At 40.6% G+C, this 25409-nt stretch overlaps 1 protein-coding gene across 4 annotated transcripts; it reads right to left on the reverse strand.

Annotated features, from left to right (window-relative positions):
- Positions 1–204: 204 nt before the first annotated feature.
- Positions 205–20871, reverse strand: hdr (hematopoietic death receptor). 4 transcript variants are annotated; one of them, XM_014161690.2, is made up of 10 exons: positions 19734–20871; positions 6827–6989; positions 6385–6513; positions 6129–6240; positions 5858–5967; positions 5599–5682; positions 5205–5245; positions 4740–5006; positions 2150–2186; positions 205–2018 (listed from the first exon to the last, which is right to left on the reverse strand). In XM_014161690.2, exons 1-10 carry the CDS (start codon positions 19773–19775, stop codon positions 1720–1722), a joined length of 1284 nt encoding a protein of 427 aa, XP_014017165.2. In that variant the 5' UTR covers positions 19776–20871; the 3' UTR covers positions 205–1719. The 4 variants fall into 4 exon arrangements, with proteins under 4 accessions (XP_014017165.2, XP_014017167.2, XP_014017166.2 ...); XM_014161692.2 differs by having other exon boundaries at positions 4908–5006; positions 19734–20869; XM_014161691.2 differs by having other exon boundaries at positions 5876–5967; positions 19734–20085.
- Positions 20872–25409: the final 4538 nt, after the last annotated feature.

The raw sequence follows: 25409 nt of genomic DNA on the forward strand, positions 1-25409 counted from the left end.
TATTATTATTATTATTATTATTCTGACAATTTATTGATTCAGAATGACCCTTGGAATAACACACAATTATGACATCACGGAACATGTCAACAGAACAACCCATGTCGTTTTCTCTGATGTCAAAAAGCATACTCTTTTGAGTGATATCCACGTGAAACATTTTAGTACATTTGAGTGCTAGTTAGACATATTTAGAAAATGGCATAACATTTTAATAATATTTATTTCAAAACTGATGCATTACCATCAAAATTCTATCGAAAAAAAAAAGACAATATTTAGTTGTAAAGAACATCGACATACAATAATAAATATTGACATACATCATGTGTGAAATGTTATATTAAAAATGACACTGGCAAGGCAACTGCACTTTGGATCCAACTCAAGGAAATATTCTGTAAACTAACAGAGAAGATATGAAAATACTTGAATGTTAGTGAAACTGTCCCGAAGGGCAATCTGTGAAGACAAGAACATAGCTAACAATGTAGAGAGAAGATAGTCTCATGATTGCAAAAGACAAACCAAAATCATTCCATCAATGTTAAAAAAGGCCATGCTAAATACTACATCACTAAATACAGTGTACAGTACTACAGGCTGGGAATAGCAGCTCATCATTAGACAGCAGAAGACTAGATTATTTCCATAGATAGCGCCACCTAGTGGAAACTACCTGCTCTGAACTCATGACCTGATCAACATTGCCCATTTACAAATACCAAATTGTCAATGCCATTTTAAACACTTGGTTACACTGAAACATCCTTCAAATAAATCATGTTTAAAATAAATATATATATATATATATATACACACATTTTATGCTTAAGGAGCAACAGGAACTTTGGCATTATCAGTGTTAAGACAGAACTTTGTTGCAATTTCATGGACAGTGACAGCATTTAAATTTCCTGATGAAGTTAAATTGAGATAAAAGTATCGTTTTTACACAAGGTTCATCATCAATACAAATAAACAAAACCACAACAACCAATAAATTATTGCTCAACAAGACCAAAATATATTTTTAAATCTCATAATTACATGTATTTTTTGATCATGTGTAAATATGTGTTTTACATTCATTGCCGACTCTTCAAGAGACACCACTGGGAGTACTTCCCAAATGCCACCCTATTTCCTATATAGTGCATTGCTTTTGAACAGAGCCCTGGTCAAAAGTAATAGGGTTCCATTTGGGAAGCAGCCTTGGTGTTTAAAATACATTCAGGCCAGTCCATAATGGCCCGATCACTATGCACTACATCAGCGTAGACAACATCCGGTGTATATAATCCTGTACCCTTACAGCAGTGTTTCCCAGCTCCAGTAACCCCAAAAGCACAACTTTTTGCTGTAGTCCATTACAAACTCACCTGATTCAACTCATTGAGGGTTTGATGATTAGTTGAATCAGGTGTGCTTGTCCAGGGCTAAAACAGAGTTTTGCCATTAGGGGTACTGGAGGACTGAAGTTGTGAAACACTAAACATCCACCACCAGCTCTACAGTCACTAGCCAGTGCATAGCCTACCAGTTCACTGTGTGAAACTGTACAGAGGAAATTACTCAACAGCAAGCCAATAGGCCTGTAACAGCAAGTACCTGGGATCATTTAACGACACACATACGGCTCAGTTCTGACTCATACTGTACACCTTATCCAAGTATTTTTTGTATTTTCCCCATAACTCCGTAGAAGCAGGCATACATTCACTTTTCATTTTCTGCATATTCATAATAACCATTTTCAATGGCTTTAGAAATAATATTTTCTGCTGATAACCTTTGGCCAAAATAAAATAATGCTTTAATTAGGTCATTCATGTCAGCTTCCATGCCCACTTTCTCCAACCATACTTTCAACAGTTCATAGACTCGATCTTCAGGATGAAGGTGCGCAGTGCTTTTTATAGCGTTGTCAGAGAGTCCGATGTGCCTGAAGAATCTGTTATGGTAGTGAACATCCAGCTCTTCAAAAAGTTCAAAACTTTTCTTCAAGGACTCATCACCTGAAAACAAAAAGGCATGTCAAGACCATTACATCAAAGCCCACCATTCAATAGTGTATTATCATCTTAGGATAAATATTAGTTTATGTTAACTAGTCTAAAACCATAAAATACAGAGGGTATACTCTCACCATTCAAAGGAACCAGTTTTATGAGGACAACATTTTCCTAAAAAAATAGAAATAAAGAAACAACATGGTTCGTTATAAATCCTAAAACATAAGTCTGGCTCCTTAATTAGGCCTGTGCACTATCTCTGAAGTTAACTCTTGGAGGATCATGCAGGAGGGTAGGGGAAGGACCTCTACAACAGCTCTGGGCTTCTTGTCTCTGCCCTTAATCCCTTCCTTGACCCTGCATGTGCATCTATAAATCACATTTACAATGCCTTCAGAAAGTATTGACACCCCTTGGCTTTTTCCACATTTGGTTGTGTTACAGCCTGAATTGAAAATGGATTAAACTTAGTTTTTTTTGTCACTGGCCAAAACAAAACACCCTATAATGTCAAAGTGGAAGCATGTTTAAAAACATGTTTTGTGCAAATTAATTAAAAAAGAAAAGCTGAAATGTCTTGAGTCAATAAGCATTCAACCCCTTTGCAAGCCTAAAGAAGTTCAGAAATAAAAATGTGCTCAACTCACATAATAAGTTGCATGGACTCACTCCGTGTGCAATAAAAGTATTTAACATGATTTTTGAATGACTGACTGACTACCTTATCTCTATACCCCACACATACAATTATCTGTAAGGTCCCTCTGTCGAGCAGTGCATTTCAAACACAGATTCAACCACAAAGACCAGGGAGGTTTTCCAATGCTTCGCAAAAGGCACCTATTGCTAGTTTGGTAAAAAAAAAAAAAAAAGCAGACATTGAATATCCCTTTGAGCATGGTGGAGTTATTAATTACACTTTGGATGGTGTATAGGATACCTGGAATAGGATTAAGTAATCCCCCCCCACCAAAAAGATATAGGTGTACTATTGTAAAGTGGTTGTTCCACTGGATATCATAAGGTGAATGGACCAATTTGTAAGTCGCTCTGGATAAGAGCGTCTGCTAAATGACGTAAATGTAAAATGTATCAATACACTCAGTCTCTACAAAGATACAGGCGTCCTGCCTAACACAGTTGCCGGAGAGGAAGGAAACCGCTCAGGGATTTCACCATAAGGCCAACTGTGACTTTGAAACAGTTAAGAGTTTAATGGCTGTGACAGGAGACAACTGAAGACGGATCAACCACATTTTAGTTACTCCACAATGCTAGCCTAGTTGACAGTGAAAAGCCTGTACCGAATACAAATATTCCAAAACATGCATCCTGTTCACAACAAGGCAAGGAAGTAATACTGAAAAAATGTGGCAAAGAAATTCCATTTTTGTCCTGAATAAAAAGTGTTATGTTTGGGGAAAATCAAATACAACACATTACTGAGTACTACTCTCAATATTTTCAAGCATAGTGTTGGCTGCCTCATGTTATGGGTATGCTGGTAATCGTTAAGGACTGGAGAGTTTCAGGATAAAAAAAGCTAAGCACAGGTAAAATCCTAGAGGAAGCTGGTTCAGTCTGCTTTTCACCAGACACTGGGAGATTAATTCACCTTTCAGCAGGACAATAACTTAAAACAAGGCCAAATCTACACTAGAGTTGCTTACCAAGAACACAGTGAATGTTCCTGAGTGGCTGACTGACAGTTTTGACTTAAATCTACGTGAAAATCTCTGGCAAGATCTGAAAATGGTTATCTGCAATGATCAATAACTAATTTGACAGAGCTTGAAGTATTCTGAAAATAACAAAATCCAGGTGTGGAAATATCTTAGAATTACCAAGAAGGACTTACAGCTGTAATCGGACTCAGGGGTGTCTCATGTAAATTAGATATTTCTGTATTTCATTCTCAATAAATCAGCAAACATTTCTAAAAACATGTTTTCACTTTGTCATTATGGGGTACTGTGTGTAGATGTGTGAGAGATTTTTTTTTGATTTAATCCATTTAGAATTCAGGCTGTAACACAACAAAATGTGGAATAAGTCAAAGGGTCTGAATACTTTCTGAAGGCACTGTATGTGCTTGGGCTTGGCCATTAGCAATAGTTCAGCAAATCTTCAAAAACAAGTCTAAAAATGCACACTAGAAAAAACTGGTGAACGACCTAGTAAGTCTTCGTCAAGATGGTGCAAAAGGAGTAGCACTACTTCAAAATGGGACATGGTGGCTAAGCGTCCATTTGACCGTAAGATTAATTATTAATTGTGTGTACTAATGCGATTGTAACCGATGTGAAATGGCTAGTTCGTTAGCGGTTGTGTGCGCTAATAGCGTTTCAATCGGGTGACGTCACTCGCTCTGCGACCTTAAGTAGTTGTTCCCCTTGCTCTGCAACAGCTTTTGTGGCGCGATGGGTAATGATGCTTCGTGGGGTGTCAGTTGTTGATGTGTGCAGAGGGTCCCTGGTTCAAGCCCAGGTTGGGGCGAGGAGAGGGACGGAAGCTAAACTGTTACACTATCATACATCAGACAACTGTGGCTTTCAACAAACAGTAAGTTAATGGAGCAGAGAATAGAAAGATGAAAAGAAAGTAAGACCAGATCCAGAATAGGATGAGTAGTAAATGAACTATAAGGATGGAGTTAGAAAAGAGCTTGGGGGAAGACAGGGGAAGGTAAGTTAGCCTGAGCATGACCAGAGCAGCTGCTCTCACCCCAGCCGCAGTGCCAGGCTGCCTCATGGCCGAAGGGCTGGGAAGCGGGGAGGATCTGGGGAGGGGGGCTGAGGGTAGTGCAGACAGACTGGACTGGGAGGAGTTGGTGGTGTTGGGGAGGCTGTCGCCCAGTCCATTGTCCTCATCCTCTGAGGCTTTGGCACCCACCGCCTGGGTCTGCTGCAGCAAGGGATGGAGCTGTGTGTCATCCAGCACAGCATTCTGGTTGTTCTGCCTCTCCTCAATTGACCTGTTATTTTGATCATCCTGAAAAATTATGTTGTCTAATGAGGAACATTTTTTGCTGTTCAATGGTGCTGTTTGCCATGTTCTCACAAAATGTGTGTAATTTTATCAGCTCATCCCTCAGTAATTTTATCAGAATTAATCAAATTCGATATGCAGTGCTGATTGAGTGACACCGTGAATGTGAAAATAACATTTGAATGAGACTGACTGACTCACCACCACGACTTTTAGCATCGCACTGGGATTATTCTGGGTGTCTGGAACAGAGGAAATGTGACTCAGACACGGTACTTTACATCCAGGTACAATATTGACTGTTCTGTTGACAGCCTTAAGACGCAGTGAGCTTCAAAGCTTTGAGACTATGTGCCCTCTGGTTGGCACCCTATTCTCTTTATAGTGCACTACTTTTGACCAGGGCATATAGGGCTCTAGCCAAAAGTAGTGCACTATATATGGAATAAGGTGCTATTTGGAACACAGCCTGAGCTATGGAATAGGGTGCTATTTGGAACACAGCCTGAGCTATGGAATAGGGTGCTATTTGGAACACAGCCGGAGCCTTCACTATTGAAAGCAAAGGTATTTATTTTATATAAAATGACCTTACCTGTCCTTTTAAAGCGCTTTCGCCTCATCCAATAGACACCGGCAAGTGCAGCAGTGATACCCAGTACTGCCACCACAATCACCACTACGGTTTCAATAGAGAGAAAATGGTCAACCACATCCCTCTGCTGTTTTCCAAATTAGCAGCAGTTGTTTGAATCCCGGATTGAAACAGTAAATTATCAAATACATGCAAAATTAATACCATTTACAAAAATAACGACACAACAGCGCATGCAGCAAGGTGATGTATGCTGTACCTGGGCCTGGAGTTTTACCTGAGATGGTGCTGGATGTGGGCAGTCTGGTCTCACAGACCGTGTTGGACGTAGTGGTGCAGTTCTTCACCCTTACCTCATTGTCTTTACATCTGGGAGAAGAGGAGGGTTTCAACAAAAATAGATTTAAAAAAATAAAAAGATATGGAATGTGTAAGGTGAACAGTCTTCATTTTGTAATGTTTAATGATAATCTAATGGAAGTTAGTTTGTCAAGTATCAGTGAGTATGCTTAAATATTCTATGGACCTACCTTGAGCACTTTCTGCACACCTCGCAGGCTTGGTCAGGGGCACAGAAATACCCTGGTTTACACTGGCACTCTGTGTTCTGAGTGATGGTGCATGTCTTTGTGGTCACCTGATCTGTGACAGGAACACAGAGTTTGGCATGTTGAAGACAAAAAGAGCAGGGCCTGCATTCATAAAGCATCAGAGTAGAACTGCTGATGTCGGCTCTGTTTTGTCATTCATTTTAATGGCATAACTTCATCGTCAAACAGAATTTACCTGAGCGACACTTAGTGCACTTTAAGCACTGTCGCAGTCCGTTGTCATGTTCAGTGTATGTGTCGAGGTCACAGTCCTCACATGTTCCTTTCTCCAAGGCACCCGTGCAGTACGCTTTGACATATTTACCTGAGGCCATAGAGAAACAACAGTTGTCTACCTGTACATAAAGCAGACACTTGACGGTCAGCTGAATATTCATTACTGTAGCCATATAACTGGAGTCATTACAAGGTCAAACTTGCTTCAGTAGTTCACATGATGGAATTCACCTTGTGACAGACTGGCTTCGTCCCAAATAGCACCCTATTCCCTATATAGTACACTACTTTTGACCAAGGCCCATAGGGCTCTGGTCACAGGTAGTGCACTATATAAGGAATAGCATAGGGTACCATTTCGGATGCATACACTGTGGATCTCAAATCTTCATTTGTCTCACCAGCTGGGCAACTCAAACAGCAGATGTTGTCATGTGGGTACTCCAGGTTTTCCCTGCATGAGATGTCCCGCTGTTTCCTGTTCCTGATGCTGCCTCCTGTCTGTGTCAACTCAAGGCCAGATTGAGCTGCCGCCATGGGGGTGAGGGCCCAGATGAGGACAACCTTAGATAAAGATGAACAACTTGTATTAAAAACACTGTCATCCAGTTGTCCCCTTGCTTCCTTTAGACACCCATAGCATTTAAGCAAAGTGTAATCAAAGTGGTTTAGCAAATCTGCATTGTAGAGCTAGTTATTTATTGTCTTACAATATGGCATTATCAAATCTAACTTATTTTTGTCATATGCACAGGAAACAGTGTAGTCTACACAGTACAATGCCATTATTGACTTTACAATAAAACCGGGAATACCTCTAGGTTCCATATTAATGATTAACCAGGGAAGGGCTAAATCACAATCCCAGAATATTTTGGAGATCATCCAAACCTTGTTAGCAAAGCAATTTCTTAGCATTTGCACATACAGAGCTCCTTGTCCGAATGACATCATAGTTTGCAACACTTAGGTTTAATAACAGGACCAATATAATTTAATTCCTGATCACACCACTGACTCTCTAGCAAAACAAATACAAAGTTCAGCTACTGCGGAAGAGGGGAAGCAATAAATCGGAATTTCCATCAACGGCAATATTGGAGATGGCTCATAAATCTCTCACTTAAATATTGAGACATGGTTGACCACTAATATGCCATTTAATGTGATGTGTAGAAAATGAGACATCAGCAAGTTGCCAGTCATTGAGAATGTGGTTATTTTAGGCTGCATTTAAAGGCCACACAATTCTGATCTCTTGCTATTAATTGGGCAAAAGATCAGAATTGGGATGCCTCTGTAAACGCAGCCTCATACACAGTGAACATGGAAGATATGTTAAAATCTGTCTTTCTTATCCCTGTCACTTGAACTATAAGTGAAGCAAGCCTAATGATAAGTCATTTCTATAGTTCTACAAACATGATTTTGAAACTGTTCCAATTAATCTCCAAACAGAAACATGTGCTGAATTAATAAGATCCCTGAAAAATAATGTAATTAGTGTAATTATGAGGTAGAAATGTTCTATAGCCTAGGTCTTTATATGGTTGAACTAGGCCTGTGTGTGTGCTGTATTTCTCAGCTAAAGACAAACAAGAACGGTGTTTGCAATTTCCCCACTAATCCCTTTGGAATTGCCGCTGAGTCACAAGATACATGGGCACACCCAATTTAGCAACCTGTATTCATCTGTACGTTACAGTGGAGTATGTCCAAATATGGCCTTCCTACAAACCTGCTGAACAAATTAAAACCCAAGCACATTCCAGACAAGACGCTACATGACAGCTACACTGCATTATAAACAGTGATTCGAGCCCTGAATCCTGATTGGCTGACAGGCGTGGTATATCAGACCGTATACCATGGGTATGACAAAACATGTACTTACTTCTCTAATTACGTTGGTAACCAGTTTATAATAGCAATAAGGCACCTCAGTGGTTTGTGATGTATGGCCAATATACCAAAGCTAAGGGCTATATTCAGGCACTCAGCTTTGCGTCGTCTGTAAGAACAGCCCTTAGCCGTGGTATATTAGCCATATACAGTTGAAGTCGGAAGTTTACATACACTTAGGTTGGAGTCATTAAAACTTGTTTTTCAACCACACCACAAATTTTGTTAACAAACTATAGTTTTGGCAAGTTGATTAGGACATCTACTTTGCGCATGACAATACATTTTTCCAACAATTGTTTCCAGATTATTTCACTTAACCTGTTGGTGCTAGGGGGCAGTATTGACACGGCCGGATAAAAAACGTACCCGATTTAATCTGGTTACTACTCCTGCCCAGTAACTAGAATATGCATATAATTATTGGCTTTGGATAGAAAACACCCTAAAGTTTCTAAAACAGTTTGAATGGTGTCTACGAGTATAACAGAACTCATATGGCAGTCAAAAACCTGAGAAGATTCTGAACAGGAAGTGGCCTGTCTGACAAGTTGTTGTTCATCTTGGCTCTTTTTATTGAAGACTGAGGTTCTTTGCTGTAACGTTACACTTCCTACGGCTCCCATAGGCTCTCAGAGCCCGGGAAAAAGCTGAATGATATCGAGGCAGCCCCAGGCTGAAACACATTATCGCGTTTGGATAGTGGCTGGTCAGAGTACTCAGACTCAGGCTCGTGCACAAGGGCACGAGATGTTTTTATTTTCTCTATCTTTGTACGTATACACGCTTTCCCGGTCGGAATATTATCACTTTTTTACGAGAAAAATGGCATAAAAATTGATTTTAAACAGCGGTTGACATGCTTCGAAGTACGGTAATGGAATATTTATACATTTTTTGTCACGAAATGCGCCATGCTCGTCACCCTTATTTACCCTTTCGGATAGTGTCTTGAACGCACGAACAAAACGCCGCTATTTGGATATAACAATGGATTATTTGGGACCAAACCAACATTTGTTATTGAAGTAGAAGTCCTGGGAGTGCATTCTGACAAAGAACAGCAAAGGTAATAACATTTTTCTTATAGTAAATCTGACTTTGGTGAGTGCTAAACTTGCTGGGTGTCTAAATAGCTAGCCCTGTGATGCCGGGCTATCTACTTAGAATATTGCAAAATGTGCTTTCACCGAAAAGCTATCTTAAAATCAGACATAGAGTGCATAGAGGAGTTCTGTATCTATAACTCTTAAAATAATTGTTATGTTTTTTGTGAACGTTTATCGTGAGTAATTTAGTAAATTCACCGGCAGTGTTCGGTCGGAATGCTAGTCACATGCTAGTCACATGCTAATGTAAAAAGCTGGTTTTTGATATAAATATGAACTTGATTGAACAAAACATGCATGTATTGTATAACATAATGTCCTAGGGTTGTCAACTGATGAAGATCATCAAAGGTTAGTGCTGCATTTAGCTGTGGTTTGGGTTTATGTGACATTATATGCTAGCTTGAAAAATGGGTGTCTGATTATTTCTGGCTGGGTACTCTGCTGACATAATCTAATGTTTTGATTTCGTTGTAAAGCCTTTTTGAAATCGGACAGTGTGGTTAGATTAACGAGAGTCTTGTCTTTAAAATGGTGTAAAATAGTCATATGTTTGAAAAATTGAAGTTTTTGCATTTTTGAGGTATTTGAATATCGCGCCACGGGATTACACTGGCTGTTGAGTAGGTGGGACGCAAGCGTCCCACCTAGCCCATAGAGGTTAATCACAATTCCAGTGGGTCAGGAGTTTACATACCCGAAGTTGACTGTGCCTTTAAACAGCTTGGAAAATTCCAGAAAATTATGTCATGGCCTTAGAAGCTTCTGATAGGCTAATTGACATCTTTTGAGTCAATTGAAGGTGTACCTGTGGATGTACTTCAAGGCCTACCTTCAAACTCAGTGCCTCCTTGATTGACATCATGGGAAAATCAAAAGAAATCAGCCAAGACCTCAGAAAAAAAAATTGTAGACCTCCACAAGTCTGGTTCATCCTTGGGAGCAATTTCCAAATGCCTGAAGGTACCACATTCATCTGTACAAACAATAGTATGCAAGTATAAACACCATGGGACCACGCAGCCGTCATACTGCTCAGGAAGGAGACGTGTTCTGTCTCCTAGACATGAACGTACTTTGGTGCGAAAAGTGCAAATCAATCCCAGAACAACAGCAAAGGACCTTGTGAAGATGCTGTAGGAAACAGGTACAAAAGTATCTATAGCCATAGTAAAATGAGTCCTAGTTTGCAACTGCACATGGGGACAAAGATCATACTTTTTGGAGACATGTCCTCTAGGCTGATGAAACTAAAATAGAACTGTTTGGCCATAATGACCATTGTTATGTTTGGAGGAAAAAAGGGGAGGCTTGCAAGCCGAAGAACACCATCCCAACCGTGAAGCATGGGGGTGGCAGCATCATGTTGTGGTGGTGCTTTGCTGCAGGAGGGACTGGTGCACTTCACAAAATAGATGGCATCATGAGGATGGAAAATTATGTGGATATATTGAAGCAACATCTCAAGACATCAGTCAGGAAGTTAAAGCTTGGTCACAAATGGGTCTTCCAAATGGACAATGACCCCAAGCATATTTCCAAAGTTGTGGCAAAATAGCTTAAGGACAACAAAGGCAAGGTATTGGAGTGGCCATCACAAAGCTCTAATCTCAATCCTATAGAAAATATGTGGGCAGAACTGAAAAAGTGTGTGCGTGCAAGGAGGCCTACAAACCTGACTCAATTAAACCAGCTCAGGAGGAATGGGCCAAAATTCACCCAACTTATTGTGGGAAGCTTGTGGAAGGCTACCCGAAACGTTTGACCCAAGTTAAACAATTTAACCTGTCTGGGCTAGGGGGCAGTATTTTCACGGCTGGATAAAAAAACGTTCCCGATTTAAACTGGTTACTACTCTTGCCCAGAAATGAGAATATGCATATTATTAGTAGATTTGGATAGAAAACACTGACGTTTCTAAAACTGTTTGAATGGTGTCTGTGAGTATAACAGAACTCATATGGCAGGCAAAAACCTGAGAAAATTCCAAGCAGGAAGTGGCCTGTGAGAATTTGTAGTTCTTTTGATTCTCTATCGAAACTACAGTATCTGTGGGGTTACGTTGCACTTTCTAAGGCTTCCATTGGCTGTCCAAAGCCTTTCAGAAAGCGGATTGAGCCGTCTCCTGTCTCTGGGCAGAGTATAGTAGCTCAGTTTCTCAGTGGTCTGCCTGGGGACAAAGGGATTGGATATGCGCATTCACACTGTTTTTTCTTTTCCTCTTTGAATGAATTTCTTCTTTGAATGAATACACTATTGTCTGGTTGGAATATTATCGCTATTTTACGAGAAAAATACCATAAAAATTGATTTTAAACAGCGTTTGACATGCTTCTAAGTACGGTAATGGAACATTTTGACTTTTTTGGTCTTGAAATGCGCTCGCGCGTCACCCTTCGGATAGTGACCTGAACGCACGAACAAAACGGAGGTATTTGGACATAACTATGGATTATTTGGAACAAAAGCAACATTTCTTGTGGAAGTAGCAGTCCTGGGAGTGCATTCTGACGAAGATCAGCAAAGGTAATACAATATTTCTAATACTAATTCTGAGTTTAGTTTGCTCCGAACATGGCGGGTGTCAAAATAGCTAGCCGTGATGGCTGAGCTATGTACTCAGAATATTGAAAAATGTGCTTTCACCGAAAAGCTATTTTAAAATCTGACAAATCTGACATAGCGATAAAGGAGTTCTGTATCTATAATTCTTAAAATAATTGTTATGTATTTTGTCAATGTTTATGATGAGTAATTTTGTAAATTCACCGGAAGTTTTTGGTGGGAATACACGTTCTGAACATCACACGCCAATGTAAAAAGCAGTTTTGGGATATAAACATGAACTTGATTAAACAAAACTTACATGTATTGTATAACATAATGTCCTAGGAGTGTCATCTGATGAAGATCAAAGGTTAGTGCTTCATTTAGCTGTGTTTTGGGTTTTTGTGACATATATGCTTACTTGGAAAATGGCTGTGTGATTATTTTGGTCTATGTACTCTCCTAACATAATGTAATGTTTTGCTTTCGCTGTAAAGCCTTTTTGAAATCGGACAATGTGGTTAGATTAACGAGAGACTTATCTTTAAAATGGTGTAAAATAGTCGTATGTTTGAAAAATTGAAATTATTGCATTTTTGAGGTTTTGTATTTCGCGCCACGCTGTTCCACTGGATGTTGAATGGAGTGGGATGGTCACGTCCCACCTAGCGCAGAGAGGTTAAAGGCATTGCTACCAAATACTAATTGAGTGTATGTAAACTTTTGACCCACTGGGAATGTGATGAAAGAAATAAAAGCTTAAATAAATCATTCTCTACTATTATTCTGACATTTCACATTCTTAAAATAAAGTGGTGATCCTAACTGACCTAAAAACAGGGAATTTTTACTAGGTTTAAATGTCAGGAATTGTAAAAAACTGAGTTTAACCTCTCTTGGGTAGGGGGCAGTATTTTCACGTCCGGATGAAAAGCGTGCCCAAAGTAAACTGCCTGTTACTCAGGCCCAGAAGCAAGGATATGCATACAATTGGTAGATTTGGATAGAAAACTCTAAAGTTTCTAAAATTGTTAAAATTATGTCTGAATATAACAGAACTGATATGGCAGGCAAAACCCCGAGGACAAACCATCCCCCCAAAAAATGTTTCAGCCTACCACTGTTTTCAATGGCTGTCACTTTTATTATAAGGAGAAATCCTCCCAGACTGCAGTTCCTAGGACTTCCACTAGATGTCAACAGTCTTTAGAAAGAGTTTCATGCTGGTTTTTGGAAAAATGAGCCAGAAATTGTAGTTTTTCTAGGTGGCTCCCATTTTGGCTGTAGTGTTTCCAAGTGCGAGGAAGAGAGCGCGTTCTTTGGTATTTTTCTCCGGTAAAGACAATAACGATTCTCCGTCTTAAATTGTATTGTTTATTTATGTATTAGGGTACCTAAGGTTTGATTATAAACGTTGTTTGACTTGTTTGGAAATTTTTAGTAACGTTTGGGATTCATTTTGTATTCATTTTGATGGAAGGGAAACTGGGTGGATTATTGACTGAAGCGCGCCAGCTAAACTGAGTTTGTATGCATATAAAGGACATTATCAAACAAAAGGACCATTTGTGATGTATCTGGGACCTTTGAGTGCCAACAGAAGATCAAAGGCATTTATTATATCGCTATTTCTGACTTTTGTGGCGCACCTACCTGGTTGAAATATGTTTTTCATGCTTTTGTATGCGGGGCGCTGTCCTCAGATAATCGCATGGTGTGCTTTCGCCGTAAAGCTTTTTTGAAATCTGACACAGCGGCTGGATTAACAAGAAGTTAAGCTTTATTTTGATGTATTACATTTGTGATTTTATGAAAGTTAAATATTTATAATTCTGTAGTTTGAATTTCGCGCTCTGCAATTTCACAGGATGTTGGCCAGGTGGGACGCTACCGTCCGACCTGCCCATAAGAAGTTAAATGTATTTGGCTAAGGTGTATGTAAACTTCCGACTTCAACTGTATATGAATGTCAGCATGTATTCTTTCTGTAGATAATAGCATCCTGTTGGGCTGTATCACCGCCTGGTACAGCAACTGCACTGCCCGCAACCGCAGGGGTCTCCAGAGAGTGGTGCGGTCTGCCACGGCCTGTTCACCCCGCTATCAGAAGGCGAGGTCAGTACAGGTGCATGAAAGCTGGGACCGAGATACTGAAAAACAGCTTCTCTCTCAAGGCTATCAGACTGTTTAATAGCCATCACTAACTAGGTTCCATCCGGTTACGCAACCCTGCAACCCAGCAGCTGCCCTATATACTTAGACTTGGATTCACTGGCCACTTTAATAATGGAACACTAGTCACTTTAATAATGTTTACATATTGCTTTACTCATCTCATATGTATATACTGTATTCTACTGTATTTTAGTCAATGCCACTCTGACATTGCTAGATGTAATATTTATTTTACATTTACATTTTAGTCATTTAGCAGACGCTCTTATCCAGAGCGACTTACAGTAGCTCCCGTGGGAATCGAACCCACAACCCTGGCATTGCACACACCATTCTGGTGTTGCAAACACCATGCTCTACCAACTGAGCCACAGGGAATTATTTTACATTTAGATTTGTGTATTGTTGTGAATTGTTAGATACTACTGCACTGTTGGAGTTAGGAACACAAGCATTTCACTACACCAGCAATAACATCTGCTAAATATGTGCATGTGACCATTAAACTTTGATTTGATGATTCTGCCAGTGTCTTTGTGCAAAGTTGAGGGTCGCTAGACTTCAATGTTCATAGTATTGATGTCAGACTGAAGAACAGAGGACACAGATGATTATTGTATTGTGTGAAACTTTCAGACTTTCTGATGTTGTGGGATTCTCTCTGGTGTTTACAGAACATTGGTGCTGTGAGATTAGGATATCAGGGCCTGCTTAGACAAAACAATTGTAGCAGTAGAACAAAGGATAACAATGTATGAGAAGAAAATTAGCTGTTATTGGCAGAGAGGTTTGGAACTGTCTTTTTTATTGGTTTATTAACTACATTTACCGCCTGGTGATGGCACCATGGAAGGCCAAAACTCCATCCCACCAAAACAGACTGAAATTTCAGGCAGTCTTTTCAAACAGCTGTTAAACTAAAAGGGCATTATCATAATTTTCACAATATTATTCCAACCTCATAGTACGGCTGGGCGATATGGACAAAATATCATATCACAATATTTTTGACGGTATGATGGTATTTGACGATATTTTATGTTTTTGGATAATAAAAGTTTGAAATATGCTTCATGAGTAGTTCATGACTATAGGGTGGCAACACAAATTATAAGTGATTTCAATGGGGCTTTCTCCATTTATACTGTTCAATCCAACTCCAAACAAAGATCATTTTCATCAATTTCTGCACTTTTATTAGAAATGTCCACACGCAGCATGATATGGGCAAAAACATCTAAGCCCATTTAATTGGTGAACTGTTGGAATCACGAAATATAATGATTATTCTAATTCTATAGTTGGAATATAGTGGGCAGCACCTTGATGAATATATTGTTGTTTGACATGACAACGATTGAATAAGCCAGGGAGGAATTATTGACAGGGTTGGTCAGTGTTTCCAGGAGACCGTAATTAGATGTTACCCTTTCCATGACATAGACTGACCAGGTGAATCCTTGTGAAAGCTATGATCCCTTATTGATGTCACTTTTTGAATCCACTTAAAACCAGTGTAGATGAAGGGGAGGACACGGGTTGAAGAAGGATTTCTAAGGCTTGAGACATGGATTGTGTATGTGTGCCATTCAGAGGGTGACTGGACAAGACAAAATATGTAAGTGCCTTTGAACAGGGTAGTAGATGCCAGGCGCACCGGTTTGAGTATGTAAAGAACTGCAACGCTGCTGGGTTTTTCAAACTCAACAGTGACCCGTGTGTATCACGAATGGTCCACCACCCATGTCCCTGTGAATTGAGGCTGTTCTGAGGGCAAATGGGGGGGGCAACGCAATATTAGGAAGGTGTGACTCATGTTTGGTATACTCAGTGTATATAAAACACAGGAAATCAAGTTTGACTGCACTGGGCCTTTAAGGCTTATTTATTTTAAATGTATGTAGTTCTATCCTTGTGATGCAGGCCCACTTCTACATTCATGTTAAGTATTATCTAACGTTTGATCTGTTTGGATCCGAGTAAGAGGAAAGGGGATACCTACTCAGTTGCACAACTGAATGCATTCAAACAAAATACAGCTATTTTTTCCTCTTGCCGTAGCTTCTGCTTTAGCTGCTAATGGGGATCCTAATAAAATACAAAAACTATATAGGCCTACTTTTGAAAAGGCATTGAGGCTAATAAACATAAGTAATCTTGAGTACAACCTCAACTGATTTAAATCCTTCATAAAACGAGTAAATAGGATCAGTGACAAACAATGTCATATATTGGAAACATTCTCCTACCATGAAAGCTTAATAACTTGACCCACATTTGTGATAATAACACGTGGTAGTGTCAGAGATGTACAACCTCCTACAGCACAATATAACAACTTATGCAAACAGCTTGAACTTTTAACACATTTGCTTGAGTAGTAGCCCAGAGGCTGTATACAGTGCATTCGGAAAGTATTCAGACCCCTTACCTTTTTCCACATTTTGTTACATTACAGCCCGATTCTAAAATGTATTAAAAATTGTCCCCCCCCTTTCAATCTTCACAATACCCCATAATGACATAGCAACAACAGGTTTGTAGAAATTGTAGCAAAATTAAACCCTGGAAATATCACATTTAAATAAGTATCCAGACCCTTTATTCAGTACTTTGTTGGGGCACCTTTGGCAACAATTACAGTCTCAAGTCTTCTTGTGTATGACGCTACAAGCTTGGCACACCTGTATTTGGGAAATTTCTCCCATTCTTCTCTGCAGATCCTCTCAAGCTCTGTCAGGTTGATTGGGGAGCACTGCTGCACAGCTATTTTCAGGTCTCTCCAGAGATGTTCCATCGGGTTCAAATCCGGGCTCTTGCTGGACCACTTGTCCCGAAGCCACTCCTGCGTTGTCTTGGCTGTGGGGTTAGGGTCGTTGTCTTGTTGGAAAGTGAACCGTCGCCCTGGTTGACTCCAATCAAGTTGTAGAAACATCTCAAGGATGATCAATGGAAACAGTATGCACCTGAGCTCAATTACAAGTCCCATAAAGGGTCTCAATATTTATGTAAATAAGATATGTATTTTATTTTTAATACATTTGGCAAACATCTCCAAAAACCTGTTTTCACTTTGTCATTATGGGGTATTGTGTGTAGATTGATGAGAAAAGGGGTAAAAGATGAACGGAGCAAAGTGAAGAGAGAATTTTGATAGCAACCTGCTCCAGAGCGGACACAGCCAAGACAACGACCCTAGGCACACAGCCAAGACAACGACCCTAGGCACACAGCCAAGACAACGACCCTAGGCACACAGCCAAGACAACGACCCTAGGCACACAGCCAAGACAACGACCCTAGGCACACAGCCAAGACAACGACCCTAGGCACACAGCCAAGACAACGAAGGAGTGGCTTCGGGACATGTCTCTCAATGTCCTTGAGTGGCCCAGCCAGAGCCCGGACTTGAACCCGATCTAACATCTCTGGAGAGACCTGAAAATAGCTGTGCAGCGACGCTCCCCATCCAACCTGACAGAGCTTGAGAGGATCTGCAGAGAAGAATGGGGAAAAACTCCCCAAATACAGGTGTGCCAAGCTTGTAGCATCATACCCAAGAAGACTTAAGGCTGTAATCGCTACCAAAGGTGCCCCAACAAAGTACTGAATAAAGGGTCTGAATACTTATGTAAATGTGATATTTCCATTAAAAATGTGTAATCAATTAGCAAAAATGTCTAAATACCATTTTTTGCGTTGTCATTATGGGGTATTGTGTGTAGGCTGATGAGTGGGAAAAAAACAATTCGATCAATTTTAGAATAAGGCTGTAGCGTAACAAAATGTGGAAAAAGTCAATGCACTGAACATCAAACTTCTCAGAGTGGGAGTGCTGATCTAGAAACAGTTTTGCCTTTTAAGATCTTAATGAATAAGATCGCATGGATAGGGGGACTTCACCACTCCTACTCTGAGAAGCTTGATAACTAGTCTCCCTAGGCCGATGGGAAGTCCAGGATTTCCGTGACTTGATGATAGCTGTAGCTTGATGATAGCTGTAGCTTGATGATAGCTGTAGCTTGATGATAGCTACTTCAGGAGGTAATCAGACTCATCATTTTCCACAAGTAGATCATAATAGTTAGTTATTTTACACAGAACACAAGATGACATGTTTCCCCCATAGTAGATATTCTAAGACCTTGTTCGTTGTAAAAAGATATCCTTTAATTTTAACTCTAATCAAATGGCATGTTGTTGCCATTTTTCAACAGGTGCACACCTGGGAAATAAAATATAGGCATAGACTACCGTATGGAGCAGCCACCTCATTGCATTATATATATATATATATAGATATATTTTTTCTCTCAGCATGAGGTACACAAACTGCACAACTTTAAGGGCATATCAGATTAAAAAACATGTATGAGTATGTACAGCAGTGTTCTAGAATATTGGACCGTCAGCATTTTTCCTTTCTAATTCCAGGAGATGCGTTCAGAAATCTGCATTTTCAAAATGCAGACCATCAAAAAAATAATCAGTTTTAAACCATTTCATCTGCGTTTTATATTGCTTGCAATGAAATAAAGCTATTTTTTGCTAAAACTATGCATGGTCATCATATTTATAATGTTTATCATAGAAAGAGTGTAGCCAGCTACATTTCCTAATGTTTTGCTTGAAGTTAATCTTGCATTTTACCAGAGAAAAGTAGGCTACACTGAGAAAAGTACTGGAGAAAAGTATACTGAACAAAAATATAAATGCAACAATTTCCAAGATTTAACTGAGTTACAGTTCGTATAAGGAAATCAGTCAATTGAAATAAATATATTAGGCCCTAATCTATGGATTTCACATGACTGGGCAGGGGTGCAGCCATGGGTGGGCTTTGGAAGGCATATGTCCACCCCCTGGGGAGCCAGGCCAAGCCAATCCGAATGAATTTTTCGCCAAAAAAGGGCTTTATTACAGACAGAAATACTCCTCAGACGATCCCACAGGTGAGGAAGCCAGATGTGCAGGACCTAGGCTGGCGTGGTTACACGCGGTATGCGGTTGAGGCCGGTTGAACGCACTGCCAAATTCTCTAAAATAACATTATGGTACAGAAATGAACATTCAATTCTCTGGCAACAGCTACTGTTATTTGAGCTCATGAAAGCAACACTTTACATGTGATGTTTATATTTTTGTTCAGAGTAGCTGCACATCAGCGTCCTCTATTCATTTGCATGTGTTGACATTTGGAGAAATTGCTTGAGCTGCGCTGAGAATTAAACACTGCTGTGCATAAGTGTACACGTTTGGTACTATGATGGGCCCTTTAGTCAAACAGTAGGCTACACCGGCTTCAACCGGCGCCACACAAAAATGTCACACCTGTATGAGGCCTTTCCATTGGCATGTTTACGCGACATTCTTTATGGCCGACCACATGGCGTATCGATTCTGAAGATTTTGAATTTTAGAATACATTTGAATCAAAAGTAAGCCAACATCGATAATTTCATTGGAGTGTGAATGGCATCGCTACGTGCAGTGTGTGAACAATGTTCCCGGTCAATTTGATCCCACCGACCGATACAAGTGTCGCGTGAAGGGAGAAAAAAAAAAAAAAACTTACCATCAAATGTATATAGCTCATACTCAAAGGTGGCGTAGCCATCCCCGTTGAGAGAACCACTATCCGACTATACTCAACGGTGGTGTACACATCCCAGTTGAGAGAACCAGCATCCAATATTATACTTTTATCTCGCGGAGCAAAACTTTAGCCAACTCTCCTCATGAGAGAACGTTCTAGATGACGATTGCGCAGTCTCCGTCACGCCCCTTTAGTCAATAGATTATCTAGGTAAATCCCAATTTAAATTTTGTCCTCTATCCTAGACACTTTTTTGTCTTTAGATATCTAAAATGAAGTGCAAATAGGCCTAGATGCCTAATACTTGTTCCATTATTATTATTATTATTATTATTATCATCATCATCATCCACAGAATTAAAGGATGCTTTTGGGGATAATTTGATACATGTTTAATTACAGTATAAATGCAAATAGAAAACAGAATATGGATTGAGTTGTTGAATATGTCTTATTCCATATATCATACACGGGAGTAAAAGAGTATATATAATTTATTAAAAATGCGGTTTTAGTTGGGGAAAACCCACTTTGTAAAACTTCTAGGATTACAAGGCACACAACATTATCAATGTGGAAAACGCTCTTTCTGTGTGTGTCAGTTTGACATTATCTATGCAACAGTTGTCTGCTCCGCTGAGATACAGTATCTCTAGTCTCTCACGCAGACACGGCCATATAGTCACAGGAAGGGGAGGGTTAAACGGACACAGTTGCTCAGAAAGAGAGGAATTTCATACTCACATAAGAGTGCTGGGACGCATGAACTAGTATACCTAACAGTGCACTGTGAAACGACACTAACCTGTTCAACCTCGTCTACTGATATAATTATTTGTGGATGGTTTAGATCAAATTTAAGCCTATTTTTGACCTATTTAGTTCATATATCAAATACAATATTAATATTTACAATCAAATCAAATTTCAAATCAAATTTATTTATATAGCCCTTCTACATCAGCTGATATCACAAAGTGCTGTACAGAAACCCAGCCTAAAACCCCAAACAGCAAGCAATGCAGAGGTGTAGAAGCACGGTGGCTAGGAAAAACTTCCTAGAAAGGCCAAAACCTAGGAAGAAACCTAGAGAGGAACCAGGCTATGAGGGGTGGCCAGTCCTCTTCTGGCTGTGCCGGGTGGAGATTATAACAGCACATGGCCTAGATGTTCAAATGTTCATAAATGACCAGCATTGTCAAATAATAATAATCATAGTAGTTGTCGAGGGTGCAACAAGTCAGTAACACAAGAGTAAGTGTCAGTTGGCTTTTTCATAGCCGATCTTTGAGAGTATCTCTACCGCTCCTGCTGTCTCTAGAGAGTTGAAAACAGCCGGTCTGGGACAGGTAGCACGTCCGGTGAATAGGTCAGGGTTCCAGCAGGTCTGGGACAACTGGGGACAGCAAGGAGTCATCAAGCCAGGTAGTCCTGAGGCATGGTCCTAGTGCTCAGGTCCTCCGAGAGAAAGAAAGAAAGAGAAAGAGAGAATTAGAGAGAGCATATTTAAATTCACACAGGACACCGGAAAAGACAAGAGAAATACTCCAGATGTGACAGACTGACCCTAGCCCCCCGACACATAAACTACTGCAGCATAAATACTGGAGGCTGAGACAGGAGGGGTCAGGAGACACTGTGGCCCCATCCGATGAAACCCCCGGACAGGGCCAAACAGGTAGGATATAACCCCACCCACTTTGCCAAAGCACAGCCTCCACACCACTGGAGGGATATCTCCAACCACCAACATACCATCCCGGGACAAGGCCGAGTATAGCCCACAAAGATCTCCGCCACGGCACAGCCCAAGGGGGGGCGCCAACCCAGACAGGAAGACCACATCAGTGACTCAACCCACTCAAGTGACGCACCCCTCCCAGGGACGGCATGGAAGAACACCAGTAAGCCAGTGACTCAACCCCCGTAATAGGGGTAGAGGCAGAGAATCCCAGTGGAAAGAGGGGAAACCGGCCAGGCAGTGACAGCAAGGGCGGTTCGTTGCTCCAGCCTTTCCGTTCACCTTCACAATGAAAGTTAAAAATAATAATACAGGATGGACAGGTGCATCAAACGTTGTGCCGCAGTTGTCATACAGTAGCCTATACTGTCTGAATCGAACACAGCAACACATTGTACAGAACATGTTTAGTTTTGCTGATATTTTTACCTGTTATCTTAGCAACTTGCTCATGGGGTCATTTAACGCAATAACCTGAAACTGATCAGGCAGCGGGTCATAATCCATTTCTTGATGAGCATTAATAGATCATACTGTATTCTACAACAGTATATCCATAGTCTATTCTTTTAGAAATGTGCAATCCTTAGAGCAAGAAAGCGCATTGTTCATATACAGTACATTCGAAAGTATTCAGACCCTTTACTTTTTCCACATTTTGTTACATCACAGCCTTATTCTAAAATTGATTAAATTGTTTTTTCCCCTCATCTGTCTACACACAATACCCCATAATGACAAAGCAATTTTTTTCAACATTTTTGCAAATGTATATAAAAAAAACTGAAATACTACATTTACAGTTGAAGTCGGAAGTTTACATACATCTTAGCCAAATACATTTCAACTCAGTTTTACACCATTCCTGACATTTAATCCTAGTAAAAATTCCCTGTCAGTTAGGATCACCACTTTATTTTAAGAATGTGAAATGTCAGAATAATAGTAGAGAGAATTATTTATTTCAGCTTTTATTTCTTTCATCACACTCCCAGTGGGTCAGAAGTTTACATACACTCAATTAGTATTTGGTAGCATTGCCTTTAAATTGTTTAACTTGGGTCAAACGCTTCGGGTAGCCTTCCACAAGCTTCTCACAATAAGTTGGGTGAATTTTGGCCCACTCCTCCTGACAGAGCTGGTGCAACGGAGTCAGGTTTGTAGGCCTCCTTGCTCGCACACGCTTTTTCAGTTCTGTACACAGATTGTCTATAGGATTGAGGTCAGGGCTTTGTGATGGCCACTCCAATACTTTGTTGTCCTTAAGCCATTTTGCCACAACTTTGGAAGTATGCTTGGGGTAATTGTTCATTTGGAAGACCCATTTGCGACCAAGATTTAACTTCCTGACTGATGTATTGAGATGTTGCTTCAATATATCCAAATAATTTTCCTGTCTCATGATGCCATCTATTTTGTGAAGTGCACCAGTCCCTCGTGCAGCAAAGCACCCCCACAACATGATGCTGCCATCCCCGTGCTTCACGGTTGGGATGGTATTCTTCGGCTTGCAAGCATCCCCCTTTTTCCTCCAAACATAACAATGGTCATTATGGCCAAACAGTTCTATTTGTGTTTCATCAGACCAGAGGACATTTCTCCAAAAAGTATGATCTTTGTCCCCATGTGCAGTTGCAAACCGTAGTCTGGCTTTTTTATGTCAGTTTTGGAGCAGTGGGTCCTTCCTTGCTGAGCAGCTTTTCAGGTTATGTTGACATAGGACTCGTTTTACTGTGGATATAGATACTTTTGTACCTGTTTCCTCCAGAATCTTCACAAGGTCCTTTGCTGTTGTTCTGGGATTGATTTGTACTTTTCGCACCAAAGTATGTTCATCTCTAGGAGACAGAACGCGTCTCCTTCATGAGGGGTATGATGGCTGCGTGGTCCCATGGTGTTTATACTTGCGTACTATTGTTTGTACAGATGAACGTGGTATCTTCAGGCATTTGGAAATTGCTCCCAAGGATGAGCCAGACACATGGAGGTCTACAAATTTTTTCTGAGGTCTTAGCTGATTTCTTTTGATTTTCCCATGATGTCAAGCAAAGAGGCACTGAGTATGAAGGTAGGCCTTGAAATACATCCACAGGTACACCTCCAATTGACTCAAATGATGTCAATTAGCCTATCAGAAGCTTCTAAAGCCATGACATAATTTTCTGGAATTTTCCAAGCTGTTTAAAGGCCCAGTCAACTTAGTGTATGTAAACTTCTGACTCACTGGAATTGTGATACAGTGAATTATAAGTGAAATAATCTGTCTGTAAGCAATTGTTGGAAAAATTACTTGTGTCTTGCACAAAGTAGATGTTCTAATCGAATTTCCAAAACTATAGTTTGCTGGGTTCAAGTCCGGGCTCTGGCTGGACCACTCAAGGACATTCCGAGACTTCTACCAAAGCCACTCCTGCATTGCCTTGGCTGTGTGCTTAGGGTTGTTGTCCTGTTGGAAGGTGAACCTTCGCTCCAGTCTGAGGTCCTGAGCGCTCTGGAGCAGGTTTTCATCAAGGATCTCTCTGTACTTTGCTCCGTTCATCTTTCCCTCGATCCTGACTAGTCTCCCAGTCCCTGCTGCTGAAAAAGAGCAAAAAAAGTATGAGGCTGCCACCACCATGCTTCACCGTAGGGATGGTGCAAGCTTTCCTCCAGACGTGACGCTTGGCATTCAGGCCAATGAGTTCAATCTTGGTTTCATCAAACCAGTGAATCTTATTTCTCATGGTCTGAGAGTCATTTAGGTGCCTTTTGGCAAACTCCAAGCGGACTGTCATGTGCCTTTTACTGAGGAGTGGTTTCCGTCTGACCACTGTACCATAAAAGTGGCAGGTAGCCTCGTGGTTAGAGCGTTGGACTAGTAACCGAAAGGTTGCAAGATCGAGTCCCCAAGCTGACAAGGTAAAAATCTGTTGTTCAGTTAACCCACTGTTCCTAGGCTGTCATTGAAAGTAAGAATTTGTTTTTAACTGACTTGCCTAGTTAAATAAAGTAATTGGTGGAGCGCTGCAGAGCTGGTTGTCCTTCTGGAAGTTTCTCCCATCTCATCAGAGGAACGCTGGAGCTCTGTCAGTGACCATCGGGTTCTTGGTCACCTACCTGACCAAGGCCCTTCTCCTCCAATTGCTCAGTTGGGAGCGGGCGGCCAGCTCTAGGAAGAGTCTTGGTGGTTCCAAACTTCTTCCATTTAAGAATGATGGCGGCAACGGTGTTCTTGGGGATCTTCAATGCTGCAGAAACATTTTTGGTACCCTTCCCCAGATCTGTGCCTCACCACAATCCTGTCTCGGCACTCTACAGAAAATTCCTTCAACGTCATGGCTTAGTTTTTGCTCTGACATGCACTGTGGGTCCTTATATAGACAGGTGAGGCCCTTTCCAACTCATCTCCAATCAATTGAATTTACCACAGGTGGACTCCAATCAAGTTGTAGAAACATCTCAAGGATGATCAATGGAAACAGGATGCACCTGAGCTCAATTTTTAGTCTCATAGCAAAGAGTCTGAATACTTATGTAAATATATTTTTTTACTTTTTTTTTTATAAATGAGCAAACATTTCTAAAAACCTGTTTTTGCTTTGTCATTATGGGGTATTGTGTGTAGCTATAATTTATTTAAAAAAATTGGTACTTTTACCCCTATTCGTGATTTCCAATTGGTCGTTAGTCTTGTCCCATCGCTACAACTCCCCTACAGACTCGGGAGAGACGAAGATCAAGAGCCATGCTTCCTGCCAAACTGCACTGCTTCTTGACACACTGCTCGCTTAACCCAGAAGACAGTTGCACCAATGTGTCAGAGGAAACACTGTCCAGCTGGTGACCGAAGTCAGCTCGCAGGCGCCGGCCCATCACAACGAGTAGCTAGAGCATGATGGGACAAGGAAATCCCAGCCGGCCAAATCCTCCCCTAA

This window comes from Salmo salar, chromosome ssa20 (genome assembly GCF_905237065.1).
Source record: "Salmo salar chromosome ssa20, Ssal_v3.1, whole genome shotgun sequence".
NCBI lineage: Eukaryota > Metazoa > Chordata > Actinopteri > Salmoniformes > Salmonidae > Salmo > Salmo salar.